This window comes from Panthera leo, chromosome B3 (genome assembly GCF_018350215.1).
Source record: "Panthera leo isolate Ple1 chromosome B3, P.leo_Ple1_pat1.1, whole genome shotgun sequence".
Classification (NCBI taxonomy): Eukaryota; Metazoa; Chordata; class Mammalia; order Carnivora; family Felidae; genus Panthera; species Panthera leo.
In genome coordinates, this window is record NC_056684.1 from 131,353,854 (window position 1) to 131,371,194 (window position 17,341).

The window sequence follows — 17,341 nt, forward strand, 5'->3', positions numbered from 1 at the left end:
CGTGCGTGAAGTAAGTATTAATCCTGCTGAGATTAACAGCACTGCCCACAAAAGTAGTTCAGTGTGACTAGCTCAGCTAATGTCATTATTCTTGTCTTAATCCTAGGGAAAAATGCGCCACCTGCTGCGTATCCTGAAGGTGGACTTAGGCTGCACATCCAAGGAAAACTTAGTAAAGCTGGATGATGTCGATATGCTGAATTTACTGGGTTTTGAACAGGCTGAGGACTCAGAAGAAAATCATCATAAAAGTAACCACGATGCCACAATTCAACAGGAGCGTCAGCAATACCAAAAAGCTTTGGATATGTTACTATCCGTGCCGAAGGGTGAGAACGAGAAACTCTCCTCACCGGATGAATTTTTCCTGCCCGTCTACAAATCGAAGTATTCAGAAGGGGTTATAATTCAACAAGTGAATGATGAAGCAAATCCCGGACCTTCAATTTCGGATGAAAAAAATTCAAGTGTCTCAGACAGTTTAACAGACCAAGAAACCTCTGTGAATGTCATTGAAGGCGACAGTGACACTGAAAAGGTGGAGACCTCGAATGAATTATGTTGTGTGAGCCCGGAACTCTCCCCGTCCCTTCAGCTTCACGGTGTCCAAGGTGACAACAGTCGTGACATGGAAGGACCAACTCTTAAAATCATGGAAATGAGCATTGAGGATTGCCCTTTGGATATTTGATCTTCATTAATAAATACCCCAAATGACCAATCATCCAGTGTTCCTTTTCTCCCATTTTTTTCTCTTTTATATATTAAGATTTCTGTATTTGCTTTCTATGCTCTATAATAAATTACCATAAATTTGCAGCTTCAAACTACACACATGTATTATTTATCCCACAATGGGTGTGGAGCAAGAGTCTACACAACTTAGACGTGCCTGCTCTGTGTCTCTCAAGGCTACAATTCAGGCGTCAGTTGGGCCTGTGGGCTAATTTGGAGGCTCGACTGGGGCGAGAATCTGTTTCAGACTCCTTTCAGTTGTTGGCAGAATTCCTTTCCCTTTGGCCATCAGCTGCCCTCAGCTTCTAGAGGCTGTCCACCGTTCCCTCCCACGCGGCTCCCTCTGCAGGCAGCTCACAACGTGGCTGCTTGCTTCTTTAAGGCTAACGGGAGAGAGACCGCTAGTGAGATAGAGTCCCATATCAACGATGCAACCACAGGAATGACCTTCCATCATTAGAAGGAAGTCATAGGTGCTGCCCACGCTTGAGGGGTGCAGATATTATACACGGGTATGGAAGGTGAGAATCACTGCGGTCTCCCTAGGATCTGTTGGCTCCAATTTCTAAAGTTGCTTTTCGGGGGAGCGTGTTTCACCCAGACCTAAGTGATTTTGTATGCAGTGGGAAATGCTTTATGATCTGGCACGGATTTCGAAACATTAAGCCTGGTCTCTAATCTCTTTAATTTCTTCTTTCTCACTTTCCTGCAGTATCTAAAGCTTCAAGGACTTTCTAGTTATCAGTGAACTAGAACAGTGTGTCATCTATATGAAAAAGTGTCCCTTCTTACGAGGGCAAACATTCTATCAACCTAGTCTGATACTCTCCTCTCGCTTTTGTACCCACGAGTGGGGATCTTGGCTATTAAGATCTGCCTCAGAAGACTTACCTCTATTCATGTCTTTTCAGCCGCTTACAATAATGTAACTGAATAATGATAACCCAGATATTCTTTTCTTTCTTTCTTTTTTTTTTTTTTTACGTTTATTCAGTTTTGAGAGACAGAGCACACGCGCAGGAGGAGCAGAGAGGGAGACAGAATCCAAAGCAGGCTCCAGCCACTGAGCAGAGCCCGAAGCGGGGCTGAAACCCACGAACCGTGAGATCGTGACCTGAATCGAAGTTGGCCCCTTAACCAGCCGAGCCACTCAGGCTCCCCAGTCGCCCAGATGTTCTAAAAACTTAGCACCGGCCTCTAAGCATCCTGGTCTTTAACTCGGGCTTTTACCATCCCCTGTCCAGACCAGTGTTTCCACAAAGGCAGTGCACACCACTGAGGTATTCGAGCTGATTTCTGGTGACACGTGGGTGACAGGTCTGTCTCGCTCATGGGAAGCTGTCACCGCTGTGTTCACGATTCAGGCTCAGGGACAAGCTGCAGAGTGCAACACGGTGGGGCTGAGCACCCAACCCACTTCCCCCTAGTGTCTTATGCCTGAGTCACCCCCGGGCTGCAGCCCTTCCTCAGCCACACCTCCCCCTCAGCTCCCACCTGTGCAGTTCTTCCCCTTAACCTTCTGAGCGACGCCTCCCTTTCCCATCCCACAGTCCTCTTCGACCTCCTGAAATATCCTCAACCTAGGCTTGGCTCCCAGCCTGGGCCTCCCCATCAGTCATCTCTCCCCCCCTCCATTCTTGGGCGCCATCCCTCTCTCGGCCTCCAGGGCTCCTTTCTTCAGTCCCAGCCTCTCCGCCACAAATCCCTTACCCCACGACCCAGGCAGCTACCTCAGACTCGCGGCCCCGCCTCAAGTCCTCCCTTTGCTGCAGCTGCCGTCCTGCTGGCGCTCCACTTTGGGAGCCTTGGGCCCGGCCCTGTCGCTGCCTGCCTGCTTTGCCAGATCTGCTCTTCTCCGCCAAGTCTGGGCACAGCTTTTTGTCTCTAGGACCATCACCCATCCTAATTTTTGTACTTTTTAGGGTGTTTTGTTGTCGTAGTCCTTGGGTTTCCCTTGAAAATTCAAGTGTAGAGGGGCGCCTGGGTGGCTCAGTGGGTTAAGCACCTGACTCTTGACCTCAGCTCAGGTTTCGAGCTCAGGGTCGTGAGTTCAAGCCCTGCGTTGGGCTCTGTGCTGCACATGGGGCCCACTTGAATGATACTAAAATAAAATGCAGGTTGAGAAAGATTTGTTGGTTTAAAGAAATATCAAGAATGGTTCTTGGATACGGTAAAAGTCGTGCAAAGGTGAGAAGTGAATGTTAAGTTTGGGAAACACTGGCTTAGCATCCTTGTCTCTCTCTCTGCCTCCTCCCGCAGTCCATCCTCCTCTCTGCTCGCAGAGGCTCGATGGGTGAGCCTTTCGACACAGACTGCCTGGGGTTTGATCCTTGGGAGCCGTGACCAGAACCCAGGGCGGCCTCGGTGGTTGACCGCGGTGAACTTCCAGGGCCTTCGCTGCAAGGCTGTAAGAACTAAATAGGTTGTGCGAGAAATATTCAGTCGCTGTCACCCTAAAACAGACCATGTCACCACTCCCTTCAACAACAAAAACCTTTGAGAGTTTCTTCTTGCCGACAAGATAAAGCCCAGGTCCCTTTGCATTTTTTACAAAGTTATGTTTTCCTTCCCAGCTCATCCCTTGCCATCGTCCACCAACTATCCTAAGTGTCTAGAACATCAAATGACTTGTTCTTTATTGCAAAGCTTCTCTCTCTCTGTCTCTCTCTCCCCCCTCCCTCCCTCTCTCTCCCACCCTTTGTACTCGCTACCTGCTCTGAATGCCATTTCCCCTGTGCTGCTCTCTTGGGCCTTCCCTGACAGTCCAGATTTTAACACAGGGAGACCCTGCCTGATTTCCCCATTTGTCCCACCCGCTGTGGGATCCGGGCTCTCTCAGATCTATAGCGGGAATTGTCATGCTGTTTATGTGCCCAGTTTCTCTTCCATCTAGACTGTGGACTTCTCAAGACGAGGGACTTACTTCTCTTTGGATCCCAGGTCTTTGTCTCCGCTTGAGAATGAACGTATTTGTTCATGGAGGGAGACAGTTGGAGCTAGAGGACGGCGTTGGCCACAGGTGAGAACAGGACAGAACTTTCCTCTCTCCTCTTTACACTCAGAAAGTGTCAATTCCCCATGGGAGGGAGAATGTAGCAAATTGCTAAATTACAAGAAAATTTCCTCATTTGCTCACATTTTAGATGGTATAAAATGTAAACTAGCATCTTCCCTTTAAAAACTCACATTTCTTCCCCCCCCCAGTGAAGCCACTCAGAAAAGACTCAGAGCAGCTTTTATGGGGCAAGACTATGATTTGCCAAGTGGCTCAATCGGCTGCCAGTGACTTAATTTACCCTGGGCCCTGGTTTAAGAGTTTGGACTAGATGAGACAAAGGTTTTAGTTTTAATATGCCCAAATTAGCCTTGGCTTAATTCTTCAGGGCTTTAGAAATTATAATTGAAAGAATATCTTGGGGGCGCCTGGGTGGCTCGGTTGGTTAAGCGTCCAACTCTTGATCTCAGTTCAGGTCACAATCTCGTGGTTTGAGAGTTTGAGCCCCACACCGGGCTCTGTGCTGATGGTGCAGACCCTGCTTGGGATTGTGTCTCCTGTCTGCCTCTCTGCTCTCTCAAAATAAATAAACAAACATTTAAAAATTTTTAATTAAAAAAAAAGCCACATAAGATCTAAAAGCAGTGGTAACTGTTGACCCTTCCTTCACGTGCTAATATGGATGGCCCTGGACAGCAGTCCCCTGGACACAGGACACCGCCTAATAAGTTGCTTTTCCCAGATGTTTTAAAAGCAGATTCAGCTAATGATGACATAGCCCCAAAGAACAAATCCACGTTTAATTTTCGGCCCGGAAGAAGATACTTTTGAGATGACATAAGTAAAGCTTTGCTCCAAAGCCAACCTTTTGCCTCAGGAATTCCATCTTGCACCAACATTCAAGTTAGGAGACGAAAACACCCAGCCGTTCTGGTGGATTCCATACCCACCTAGTTCTTTCAAGATTCTACAATCGGTGAGCTGATTTCCCACCCAACCCCCCCCCCCCCCCCCCCCCCCCCCCCCGCCGAGAGGAAGAATGTACTGTTGTGCTCATTTTCTTTTGCTGCTGTAACAGTCACCACAAACTTAGTGGCTTAAAGAAAGCTTTATCATCTTACAGTTCTGGAAGCCAGAAGTCCTACAGACTGCTGCCGGGGCTGACCTCTTCTTGCAGGCTGTAGCCTTGCTTCTTCCAGCTTCCAGAGGCCGCCCACCCCTCCTCCACTTGCAACCCCTTCCCGCATCTTGCAGGCCAGCTGCGTGGCATCTTCAACCCTCCCGCACCCTCCTCTGCTTCTGTCACCACATCTCACACTGTGGCTCTCCTGCCTCCCGCTTAGTCCCTCGTGGCTAGTTTGGGCCCACCCGGATGACCCGACTCCCCATCTCAAGGACCTTAACCACATCTGTAAAGTCCCTTTTGCCCCGGAGGGTGCCGTTCCGTTTGCCTGCATAAGGAATACGGACCTGAGGGGCTGTGGACCACCTGCGGCTTTTTAAAGCCCTGAAGGGGGCGATTTTCACCCTTTAATGTACATCAGAATCACCTGGAGAATTTGGGCCCCATCTCCCTAGCTTCGGGTTCAGAATTTTCGGACCTGGGATGACCTTTGAGAATTTGAATTTCTAGTAAGTTTCCAGCGCTGCTGTTGCTGGTCTAGGGAAAAAAAACCCCACTAACAAATGCGGTGGACATTTGACAAATAACATCAAGTTCCACTACAGGGGAGCTCTGTCAACCTGCTGGGAAGTGGATATCATTGGGAGGCACGTCAACAATTTTTTTTTTTTAACGTTTATTTTTTGAGAGAGACAGAACATTAGCAGGGGAGGGGCAGAGAGAGAGGGAGTCACAGATTCCAAAGCGGGCTCCAGGCTCCGAGCTGTCAGCACAGACCCCGATGCGGGGCTCGAACTCACGAACCACGAGATCATGATCTGAGTCGACGTCAGACACTTAACCGACTGAGCCACCCAGGTGGCCCAACAAATGTTTATTCTTCAAGTATATTAATTGTTCCATAAATGCCCTGGTTAGTGAAGCTGGCTATTTGGCAAGATGCATTGTAAACATTTTTTTTTTTTTTTTTAAGAGAGAGAGCATGAGCAGGGCTGAGGGGCATAGGGGGAGAGAGGGAGAGGGAAAGAGTGAGAGAGCAAGAGAGCGAGAGCGACAGAGTACCTTAAACAGGCTCCACATTCAGTGCGAGTGACCCCGGGAACATGACCCTCAGCTGAAATCAAGAGTCAGACGCTCCACCCACTGAGCCACCCGGGTGCCCCAGCAAGATGCATTCTGTCTTCTAAGTAAGTGATCCATTACTACGGAGATAGGTGATGACAGACTGGCATCTACTCCCAGAAACATCTAAGGTTTGGTACCTTATTTGAAATAACCCAATGGGGAAATGGGACTAATTATGAGCCTCTATGCAATAAGATCTAAAGTGAAAAAAACTCCAGCAAAATAGCCTTAATTGTACTAATATAATCACACGTGAGTTGTATCTTCAATATTTATTTTTATGGCAAAAACACACTAATACATTCATTTCACATATATTACAGTCATCCAAACTTTTTGCCCATTAAATGTACACAATTTTACAAACCAATGAGTTTAGAAGAATTAAGATCTTCTGATTATACATTTTTACATTATTGATCTTCAGACAGCACTTAAAATTGCTTTTTAAACCAGAAAACAATACTAGGCAACTCTTTATACTCACATGTCAGAAAGGTGCAATTTCCCAGTGCATTGCTTGAATTAGAGGGCAACTTTCTAAGAAAATGTTACTTCATATAAATTTCCTCCAAATTTTGGGTTTATTAGGTCTGTTAAGCCATATTAACGTCTGTTGGAATTTTTACTTAAATAGACGTGTTATCTAGATGTTTATTTTTAAACTATGCTCTGCTAAATTTTCTATGGGTAGGGTTTGGATTGCTTCCGTTTTTAACCAGATCATACAACTCAGAAATATACAACAAATTTCTGGCTTGTTAGAGTGTATTTCTTCATCTGAGCCAAACAGTACCTTTATAATTCAGAATATTTCCTTCAATTAAGCACAATAGAATTAAGCACAGGCATTTTCATAGGAAAATATTTAACATTTGCCTGATAAAAATCTGTTTTATATCATAAATGTAAAAAATTACATGAGACTACAGTAAAAAATATATATTCCAATGGCCCAGTGACAATCTTTTGAGTAAGGTGTGTATCCAAGCTTTTAAAATTTTAGGCTTGAGGGGCACCTGGGTGGCTCAGTCGGTTAAGCGTCCGTCTTCGGCTCAGGTCATGATCTCTCGGTCCGTGAGTTCGAGCCCCGCGTCGGGCTCTGTGCTGATAGCTCATAGCCTGGAGCCTGTTTTGGATTCTGTGTCTCCCTCTCTCTCTGCCCCTCCCCTGTTCATGCTCTGTCTCTCTCTGTCTCAAAAATAAATAAACGTTAAAAAAATAAAATAAAAAAAAGGCTTGATATATTAACAAATATTTTTATTTTCCTCCCTCATTTTGTATTGCTTAGAAATTGCATATACTTCTAACAGTGTAATAGCTCAATTCTATAAGAAATTAAGCTGCCTACTTTTAATATAGACTTGAGAAACTCTAATATGGAAGGGTGCAAGCTGATACTAACAAAATTTGCAAAAACATTAAGAATCATCCCTACACAATAATTACTGCTTTAATTTCTCTGTCCTGCCAGAAACCAGATTATGCAAATAAAACCCATTAGATCTCTATCCGCCTACAAGTTGTTACAAATTATAGTATCTTTTCTCTTCTGGTTTTTTTTTTTTTTTCTTTCACTCTGTTTAACTCAAGTGAGTTTTGTATTATTTTTAACCTGGTGGGTTTGTTTGTTTTTGTTTTTTTAAATCCAATCTAGGGGCGCCTGGATGGCTCAGTCTGTTGAGCGTCTGACTTCCAGCGGGTCATGATCTCGCAGTCTGTGAGTTCAAGCCCTGCGTCGGGCTCTGTGCTGACAGCTCAGAGCCTGGAGCCTGCTTCCGATTCTGTGTCTCCCTCTCTCTCTGACCCTCCCCCGCTCATGCTCTGTCACTCTCTGTCAAAAATAAACATTAAAAAAAATTTTTTTTAATCCAGTCTGGACCAAGTTTGTCACCTCTGGAGAATATTTAGTTTTTCAGGCTATTTGTTGGGCTGAACCAGTATTTGCACTGGTTTTTATTCCAGTAAAACTGCAAAATCTTTAGATCCTTTCAGGATATTTAAGATCAAATTACATTTTGAAAAATACCATGATAGGGGCGCCTGGGTGGCGCAGTCGGTTAAGCGTCCGACTTCAGCCAGGTCACGATCTCGCGGTCCGTTGAGTTCGAGCCCCGAGTCGGGCTCTGGGCTGATGGCTCGGAGCCTGGAGCCTGTTTCCGATTCTGTGTCTCCCTCTCTCTCTGCCCCTCCCCCGTTCATGCTCTGTCTCTCTCTGTCCCAAAAATAAATAAAAAATGTTGAAAAAAAAAAAAAAAAAAAAAAAAGAAAAATACCATGATAAAATAAGTAAAAAGCTTTGTCTCGTTCAAGGGTCCATTAATTTGAAGTGATTTCTAATAGTGTGATAGCATATGACCTGTGCTATTTTTTCTACTGCAAAATGAGTGACTGAGCTTATACCCCTCATTCATTTGTTCAGATTTGCTCAGCTGACAAACGAGCTGGTTGACATGGAAAGCCAGTTGTCATTAATTCTGTACTAGTCTCATCAACCTCATTAACCCAAATTGAGGCCAGATTCATGTTCTGGTTAAACCGGATAATCCACCCTTCTGAATTTCTCTGACAGTCACACGCTTGCTCCTAAGAGCGAATACTGTCGACTTTTTCCCACGAGGTTTTAGAGTGTGAATTTAAGACCCACATGCACACTTAAAATGTCCATAGTATACACATTTGACAACTTACGTAGGGTAGTGGGGTTTTTGCACAGCTGAAGAACGAACCAGTTCAGTGAAAATTGCACGTTTATCAGCGTGACATCATGTACTGTAGCCAGTGGAGGATACGCTATATTCCAGATTTAGAGCCAAGGGCTTTTAGGGATTTTAAGTCTTTTTACGATACAGACCACGAAGTCGTTTAATGGAAGCCAAAGAATAACAATCAAAAGATTTACACAGCTAGTTAGTAATTTTCAAAAATTCACAGCCGTACTGCCAGTTCTGCAGCTAGAAGTTCAATTATTCCTTTCTTGTCATCCATTTGTACTTATTTATAATATTAAAGCATAATTTAAAATAAGGAAATGGTTCCTGGCCCTTAACCTGCCAACATACTGAAAGTCCAGCTTTACCCTAGATTTTTGAAAACTCTTTTAATTTCTCAAATACACAGGGTCATTTGGAAACACGACGTGTAGCCAGACCCTACGTTACGTATACCCTTTGCGTGGGAATATTAACCTCGGAACTGCTGCCTCCTGAGCTGGGTGCTGCAGACCTTGAACTTCCCTCTTGGCCCATCCTCTGCTTCCCATGACAATAAAGGGAGGACATTTAAGGGGCGACAGGAAAGGCAGGGGAGTGTATTGCCAATTCACTCCCCTTCACCCCTGCCCTGCCTCACGGGTGGTTTCACAGGGGGCATCCCCGCTCCGTCCCGTTCCGTCCCTTTCCGTCCTGCTCCCTACCCTTCACGGGCCATCCAAGTTTCCGTAACACCGGATGGGACAGTCACTTCTGTGGAGTTCTCTCAGCAAACACTGATCCAGCTGACAACTGCTTGCTGAGTGAGGCTCAGTCCCCACCGAGGGGCGGAGAACTCCTTCTCCGATCTCACCACCAGGGTGCAGCAGGGAGGAAGACTGCTCTCTCCTCAGAGCTCAGATTATGGCCCTTGGCTTCTCCACCACGGTTCACCTTTCAGAGCCCTGACAGTTTCAGCAAGCTTTGGGAGGACAAGCCGAGAAAGTTAACACCCACTTGGAATATGGCTTACAAGGGGGAAATATTACTATATTTCTCAGTAATTCAACACACATACATCTGAACTTTTAGAGCACGATTTTTATTTGGGAACTGCCTGTACTATACAGAAAAGGATGCCACCTTAAACCATCCAAGGACCCGTTCAATTGTTTCTGAGAATCCTTTATCCAATGCATGCACACCTTAAGCAACTGCACTTTCCGATTTTTCCTGGTTTTTCTATAATTGTAGATACTGGAACAGAGCCCTCGTCTAGAGGAATTGGAAAAACTCATGTTCTTTTGAGAAATGTCTTTTCCAGGCAAATTGTTAATGTCCCTATTCCTTTATTTTTGAAATGTCTATCCCTCAGCTCAGTAAAAAGCCCCCTCCAATTTAATTTTTTTTAATAGACTTTAAACTGGGAAAAGATAGTTTTAGCTTATTCCACATGAAATCCTGATGGGAAACAAGTTCCCTAAATTTATATACCAAAGAATTCCCTTTAAAAATCTGATTTTAGGGATGCCTGGCTGGCTCAGAGGAGCATGTGACTCTTGATCTCAGGGTTGTGAGTTTGAGCCCCATGTTGGGTGTAGAGATCACTTGAATTAAGTAAACTTTTTAACAAGCCTGATTTTAAAAATGATTTACAATAAACAGTAATTCTTGTTTCCATTTGTTCGTGCAAATCTCAAGCCTGTTCCTAAGGTACAGCTGACCTCCAATTATAGATTTTAAAACATACAAAGTTTTATGTTATATATGTTATATATGTACACTTGTATTTTCTTAATGTTGTGAATATTAACATGTCAACCCATCTGAAGGAGCTGTTTTCTTGTGACAACAAAAGCTTCAGGGGGGCCTGGGTGGCTCAGTCGGTTGAGCGTCTGACTTCAGCTCAGGTCATGATCTCACGGTTCATGAGTTCGAGCCCCGCGTCGGGCTCTGTGCTCACAACTTGGAGCCTGGAGCCTGCTTCTGATTCTGTGTCTCCCTCTCTCTATCCCTCTCCCCCTCACGCTCTCTTTCTCTCAAAAATAAATAAACATTAAAATAAAAAAAAAAAGCTTCAAAAAAAAGTTGGCTCTGCTCTGCTGCTCTCATCACTCGGTCCTACAGCCTGACACTCTCCTCCTCTGTGTCTCTGTTTAGACCTTGCTCTTTCTGGGAGCTTCTAAGGAAGCCTAAGTCCACCTTCTGTTTTATTTCTGCCAAAGGGTTTTAAAGGCTAAATACTAGGGCTTTCAAGGTATTTCACAGTAGGTGTTCCAGGAAAAAAGTGATTAACCGTGACTACAATTAACTTTCCAAATGAATACTTTCTGTGCTCAAAACTCTCAGGGAGAACATTTCATCAAGAGACTAGGGGGCGCCTGGCTGGTCCAGTCGGGAGGAGTGTGTGGCTCTTGGTCTCGGGGTCGTAAGTTTGAGCCCCACGTTGGTGTAGAGATTACTTAAAAATAAAAATCTTTTTTAAAGACCCCACTAATCAGGAAGACTGATGCCAGAGATGCCAACATTGATCTTCTGGGAAACACCGGCTCATAACTTGCTTTTTGGGGAAATGTACATTTTGGTAATTTTGACACGAAACGTAGAACCTCAAGGGACTAAAAGACACTGAGATACTAAAGCACCGCGGAGGCTGGGCAGACGGCAACATCCTACCAAGTGTCCCTGTTACACAGTTCACTCTGGAAAATCACATCATTTCCAAGTCCAGTAATGTAGATTTATTTTTATCCAGAAGTACTTTGACATTCACTAACTGGAAAAGTTTATTGAAAAGGGACAATAAATTACATGGATCTTAGAAGCTATGTCAAACATGCGACGTTTTAAGAGTGACATTTAAACGGTATGACGCAGCCCTCAAAAGTAATTTTCTTACAGTTATTACAACTGGACGACAAATATACCATATATTACTCTTCAGATTTTTGTTTTACAGTATGTTCTTGTCATTGGGACACTTCAAAATGTGTAAACCTGACAGAAAAGCATTTTAGAAAAAAACGTACCGCGGGAGAAAGAAAGCACTGCAAACGTTCCTGTCCTTTATATGGTGTGGAGACGGGAAACATGACCATAAAAAACCCTTATTCCGTTCTTCTGGGAGCTCTTTGTCAATATTCACACTTGGGTCTACTGTTACTTAAACAGGACTCTTAAAACAACTTCCGGTTTAAAAGGAACATTTTGTCCCTAAGTGAGCGCTTGTGTCCACTTCCACCTCTCGCTTTCATTAGTATCTTGTGAATTTTCCTCTTTGGTGGGTGGTTTCTGGGTGACTTAAGAGGTGGGCAGATCCACACCGTATGAAGGAAATCCTGCCTCCCAGGAGACCACACACACTCCGTGGTCACCACAGTGAGTTACGCTGCTTTAGGGGTGAACGGGGGAATCGGAACCACCCCTAGGAGATCCTAAGTAGGGGCAGAACCCTGCATGTGACATTGTGGAAGCTGGGCATTTTACAGACGCAGCCTCAGAAGGAAATACGAGACGGTTCCTCAGGTAAATGTTCCAATCAGTCCTCAGACCTACTCAAGTCCCTCCGTGACAAGGCCATCTTAGCCCGGACCAAAGGCGACACCCTCTCGTCTCTAACTCAGCCTGGTTCTGCCCACCGGCACTCGGTGCATCTGAGAAGGATGGGGGCTGGGGGGAGGGGGGCCCAAGAAGCTAAAACTGACCTCAGGGGTGAAGTCAGGAGGCTGGGGAGCTAAAACCCGAGCACCTCCTGAATACCACAGCAATGCCGGGTGGCCCCACAAGTATGGGCACAGTTTTGGGAAATGAGGTGAAACTATTAGCAACTCTTCCCTTCTTTCAAGGCTTTTGATGGTCACAGAAACCTGACTTTATTTATTAAAAAAGGAGTTGAGGTATAAGAAACTCCAAGGAAAGAGTCACTGACAGGGATGGCTCTTGAATTTCCCGGGGATACCCACCGTCTGGGGGCGGCTCGGCCCCCACCCTCCCAAGCTCCCCCTCTCTCCACCCCAGCCTCGCAGTCTCAGTATAGGTAATACTGTACTTTGGCCAAAGGCATCTTGTACTTATGCCAAACTCACTCTTGCCCCAACCATCCTACATACACTTATTCCTTAGCTCTTCCAAAACACTCCTTCTGGAGCAATGTCCACTGTTACTGTTTCATCTGTAAAGCAGCACATGTCAGAACTCAGATCTGTTTTTAATAAAAAAAGTGCTTAAAACCATCCGATGCAAAGGTTTTTCAATTCATTTTCAACCAATGAAAAATCGAACTCGTTTGGGTTTACAAATAATACTGAATAAAATGGTGAATCTGATTATTCTCTTACATGTTCAATCATGTGCCTTCATTCATTTCAGTATCTTAATGAGTTGAGATGAACTCTCGTCTGGAAAAAATAGAAGGTACAAATATATAGAATTTTTAGGATAAGAAATTTTCTGAATATAAAAATGCTTTCTATGTTTGAAAATAACACTTTTAGATTCTTCTCGTAGTTTCGGGTTTGGTAACTAAACCGTTAAGTACCCAAGGTTTTTAAGAAGTAACGAGAAACAGCAACATGGTTTTAAATACAAACTTATACAGGAACCGATCACACCTGTGGACCATCCGCCTAGAAAGTTCAAATACTTTAGTCATAAAATAAAATTCCATTATCAAAAACTAGTTTAAGATAGAAATCTATGCGCCTTAGTGATTGCCAGAGTTGCCCAGCATAGCTTCAGTAAAACAGAGAATTGTCTGGAAAACACAACCTCCACAAAGTGTGCAAGTACCGCAAATGGGACAGACCGGAGCCGGGCGAGGCCCTGGGAACCGAGTCCTTCTCCCTCAGCATCTTTCCCGGGCCAAGCCTCCCGACTTTGGCCTCCTGCTCGGCACAGTGCCTTCAGTGCCCGTCATCCATTCACACGGCCTCTGGCGGCCCAGGGTGCCGGAGGAAGTAGGAGTTAGGCAAGCACTTCTTTTCGCTGTAAACGCTTCCCATGATCCGTCGGTCCCCGTGACAAGCTGTGGGAGCTCATATGAGCCTTGAGCTTTTCAGGAACTGAATGAGCACTCGGTACACGAACGTGTACTGGCAGAGGGTCTGCACCATCATCATCCTCTGTCGCCTCAGCATGTCCAGCACCCTTGGGATGTCCAGCACCTGGATGGGGAGACAGCCATGAGGGGAATGCACTCCCCTGCGGAGACGGGGCGGGGGGGCGGGGGGGAGCCTGTGCAGAGATCTGGTCAGGAGACGGACAGACGCTCTTTGCTACCTCAGCATCTTCTAGAAGAAGCCCCCTGGGTACTTGTTCAGAAAGAACTATTAGGCCACTGGGTCCTTTCTTCCCCTGGCCTTGGGCCCTGCCCACTTCTCCCCCAGCCGAAGAAGGACAGCAATACCTCGTTGTGTTCCAGACAGGCGATCATGATCTCCGACAAGATGACGACGCCAGTCCTTCCCACTCCTGCGCTGCAATGGACCAGCAAGGGAGGGTTGGGGCTTTTTGGTTCACTGGTACTATTTGTATGGCGTCGAACAGACTGGATCTCTTCGAGGTATGCTGTGAGATGCCAGAAACAGAAACATAACCGGGGATTAAGGCCCATCAAATTGACAATTTTCAGATTATCATCACTGACTGGGAGGACTCTGGATAAAGAGCACCCCGACCACTAACGGACGGTGTGACCTTGGGCGAGTCACTGCCTCTGCCTGGGCTTCCATTTTCTCATTTACAAAATGAAACAGAGGAGGCGGTCTCTCTGAGACCAAATTATACTTCAAAACCTTCTGCTAAGCCTCCCCTAAACACGTAAAACCGTTACTTTAAAGCAAGTCCAGGAGCACCTGGCTGACTCAGTCAGTTAAGCGTCCGACTTCGGCTCAGGTCACGATCTCACGGTCCGTGGGTTCGAGCCCCGCGTCGGGCTCTGTGCTGACAGCTTGGAGCCTGGAGCCTGCTTTGGGTTCTGTGTCTCCCTCTCTCTCTGCCCCTCCCCTGCTTATGTTCTGTCTCTCTCTCAAAAATAAATATTAAATAAAAATTCAAAATTAGCTCTGAGCCCAGAGCCAGAGTGGAAAATATGCCTTGGGGCACCTGGGTGGCTCAGTTGATTGAGTGTCCGACTTCGGCTCAGGTCATAATCTCGTGGTCTGTGGGTTCCAGCCCCGCATCGGGCTCTGTGCTGACAGCTTGGAGTCTGGAGCCTGCTTCGGATTCTGTGGCTCCTTCTCTCTCTCCCCCTCCCCTGCTTGTGGTCTGTCTCACTGTGTCTCTCAAAAATAAATAAATGTAAAAACACAAACAAATTTAACAATAAGCAGAGGCTGTGCTGGGAATGAAGACACTTACACAAAAACCCCTTGAGGTCCTCCGGACAGCCGTGCTCAGGCCAGTCTGTGTACTGGAGATGCCACACTGTCCTCTCCTGCCCCGTGAGCAGGTGCTTCATCTTTAAGCCGGTGGTGGCGTAGCAGCCAGAGTCCGTGCGGAACCGGGTTGTGATCTTAAACCTCCCGTAGGTGACGGTGTTGTGCCTGGAGCCAAGTCGTGGCCAATACCTGAAGCTCTTCTCCCTTCCGCCCTCCTGGGAAAGACAAGTACGGTCAGGGGCGCCTGGGCGGGCTTCGGCTCGGGTCATGATCTCACGGTTCATGGGTTCAGGCCCCATGTCGGGCTCTGCACTGACAGTGCAGATCCTGCTTGGGAGTCTCTCTCTCTGCGCTCTCCCCTGCTCTCGCTCTCTCAAAAACAAACGTTAAAAAACAGACAAACAACAACAACAACAAAATGACAAGTAATGCCAAAACCCAACACAAGATCCAGCAGCGAAGGCACTTCCGTACAGGCAGCGTGTCCGAAGTGCAGGGTTAGGGTCCCAGCCCGCCGCCTCCTCTCAGGGTCAGGACTCCCCACGACCCACAGGGACTGTTCTCTGGGGGCTGAGGAAATCAATTAGGAGAAAGGAGCACTCACCTCTTCTGCTGTCACCATGGCTATAATGGCAATTCCCTGTTCCCACACCATCTGCCAGAAATCCTGACAGGTATTCTGTAATGGTCCCTGTGTGGCGATGTAATCCCACTCAATTCCACTGACAGAGACCTGAAATTAGAAAAGATTTTTAAAAAATCACTACGTGTGGACATATATGATGTATGCACACACGTATGCATGTAGTTCACGGTGCTACTAAAGAATGAATGGAATTATTCAGAATAAAGACTTTTATTCTTTTTTTTTTTTCCTTATTAATACAATTCCCATGACTACCTGTTTTATAAACCTATGCACTTGAATTCACATAATATTTTTGTGGCCTGGGGCTATCTACTTAACCTGACTCTCTGTTCTCATGTGTAAAATAAAAATATCACGTACCCTCATAGTGATTAGATGAGTCACCTGGCGGGATTAGCTGAGTCAATATAAATGGTGCCTGCACATAATAGGTTCTCAATAAACAGTGGTTATTGCTGCCGTTACGGTTCTTCTTATAAAAATAGTCTCAACAAAATAGGATCCTAAAATTCAAGCAGTGCTAAACCATGAAGTGCTAAACACGTTGGGAAAAACATTAACAATGAAGCCAAAACCGAGGTTAAATGCCAAATTTCTAGAGAAGAAAAAATATTCCTGCTCAAAGTGGTCTCACCTCTGAACCTGAGTCAAGATCACCCTCCAGAATGACACATAATTTGCACCTAAGATTGCACCTCCTTGGGAACAGGCTAAGGTAATACAGTCAGGAGATCTGGGTTAGACCCCACACGCCCTGACGTCCGGTGACCACAGTGACTGTTTCCCAAGTGCCTGGTGCTATTCTGCCCACACCCTCATAAATCACAGGCACATCCCCTCACTGAGGGCTCACTCTCATGGTGGCAGGTGCCCTGGGAGCTACCAGTCACCACAGTGAATAGCTGTTGGGGGGCGGGGGTTCTGATGGACAGTCTGAGGGGGACGCGTCAGCACTTCTTTATTTAGAGGAAAGTACAAGCAGGTCCCAAGTCCCACGCTAGTAAGTGGGACATCCAGGAATTCTGAAGCTCAGGCACCTTCCTTCGTTCCTCAGCTGGTGTCTGAAGACTTTGAAATACCCCCACAGGACGACGACTTCACTCAGTTCTCATCCATCCAGTCACGAGACTAGATGAGTTATTCCACAGAAATGTTCAGTTTTTAAATAAACCATAACCATGTTACAAAGCACGTGCATAGATTCCCAAAGACCGTCAAGGGTACCGGCCTCCGTGGGCAGATGGTCAGGTCTCTTTTAAAAGCCACCCGTGGGAAGCTGCTTACATCGAATATCACTTGTAAACGAAATAAAATGTGGGAAAGAAGAAAGACACCTGGCCATGGACACTTCCTCCTTCTGTATTAGGAAACTTCTCCTTCCCAAAATGCAAGAACTGGACCTCTAGCCAGCAGAAAACAAAAGGTACGATGACGCAGGAGAGACAGCACCTGGCCTTCCTCGCCTGCCAGCTGGGAATCCTCACTTTTTCCCATTTTAATGGGTGTAACACTAGCCCGGTTAGACAGTGTTACTCGGCTTCTAGGGAAAAGGTGTAACTGCTTCTCCCGAGAACAAAATGATGTGCAAAAGCGACTACAGGGAATATGCAGAGAACAGACAGCAGCCTCACGGGGAAAAGCTTCGGC

The 17,341-nt window shown here is 45.9% G+C and overlaps 2 protein-coding genes across 10 annotated transcripts in view; one reads left to right on the plus strand and one right to left on the minus strand.

Annotated features, from left to right (window-relative positions):
* The window catches only part of SPATA7 (spermatogenesis associated 7), a 39,780-nt gene extending 39,056 nt beyond the window's left edge, over positions 1-724 (plus strand). For all 4 annotated transcript variants that reach the window (XM_042944010.1, XM_042944013.1, XM_042944011.1 and 1 more), the window contains one exon: positions 107-724. In XM_042944010.1, coding sequence (XP_042799944.1) covers positions 107-691 — 585 coding nt within the window. In that variant the 3' untranslated portion in view covers positions 692-724. The remainder of the gene's footprint in view (positions 1-106) is intronic.
* Positions 725-11,394: 10,670 nt separating this feature from the next.
* Positions 11,395-17,341, minus strand: part of PTPN21 (protein tyrosine phosphatase non-receptor type 21) — an 83,229-nt gene continuing 77,282 nt past the window's right edge. For 4 of the 6 annotated variants that reach the window (XM_042944016.1, XM_042944017.1, XM_042944014.1 and 1 more), the window contains exons 16-19: positions 15,650-15,778; positions 15,026-15,260; positions 14,073-14,233; positions 11,395-13,830 (exon numbers count right to left, since the gene is read on the minus strand). In XM_042944016.1, coding sequence (XP_042799950.1) covers positions 13,702-13,830; positions 14,073-14,233; positions 15,026-15,260; positions 15,650-15,778 — 654 coding nt within the window. In that variant the 3' untranslated portion in view covers positions 11,395-13,701. The remainder of the gene's footprint in view (positions 13,831-14,072; positions 14,234-15,025; positions 15,261-15,649; positions 15,779-17,341) is intronic. The other 2 variants (XR_006204003.1, XR_006204002.1) reach the window with 2 other exon arrangements.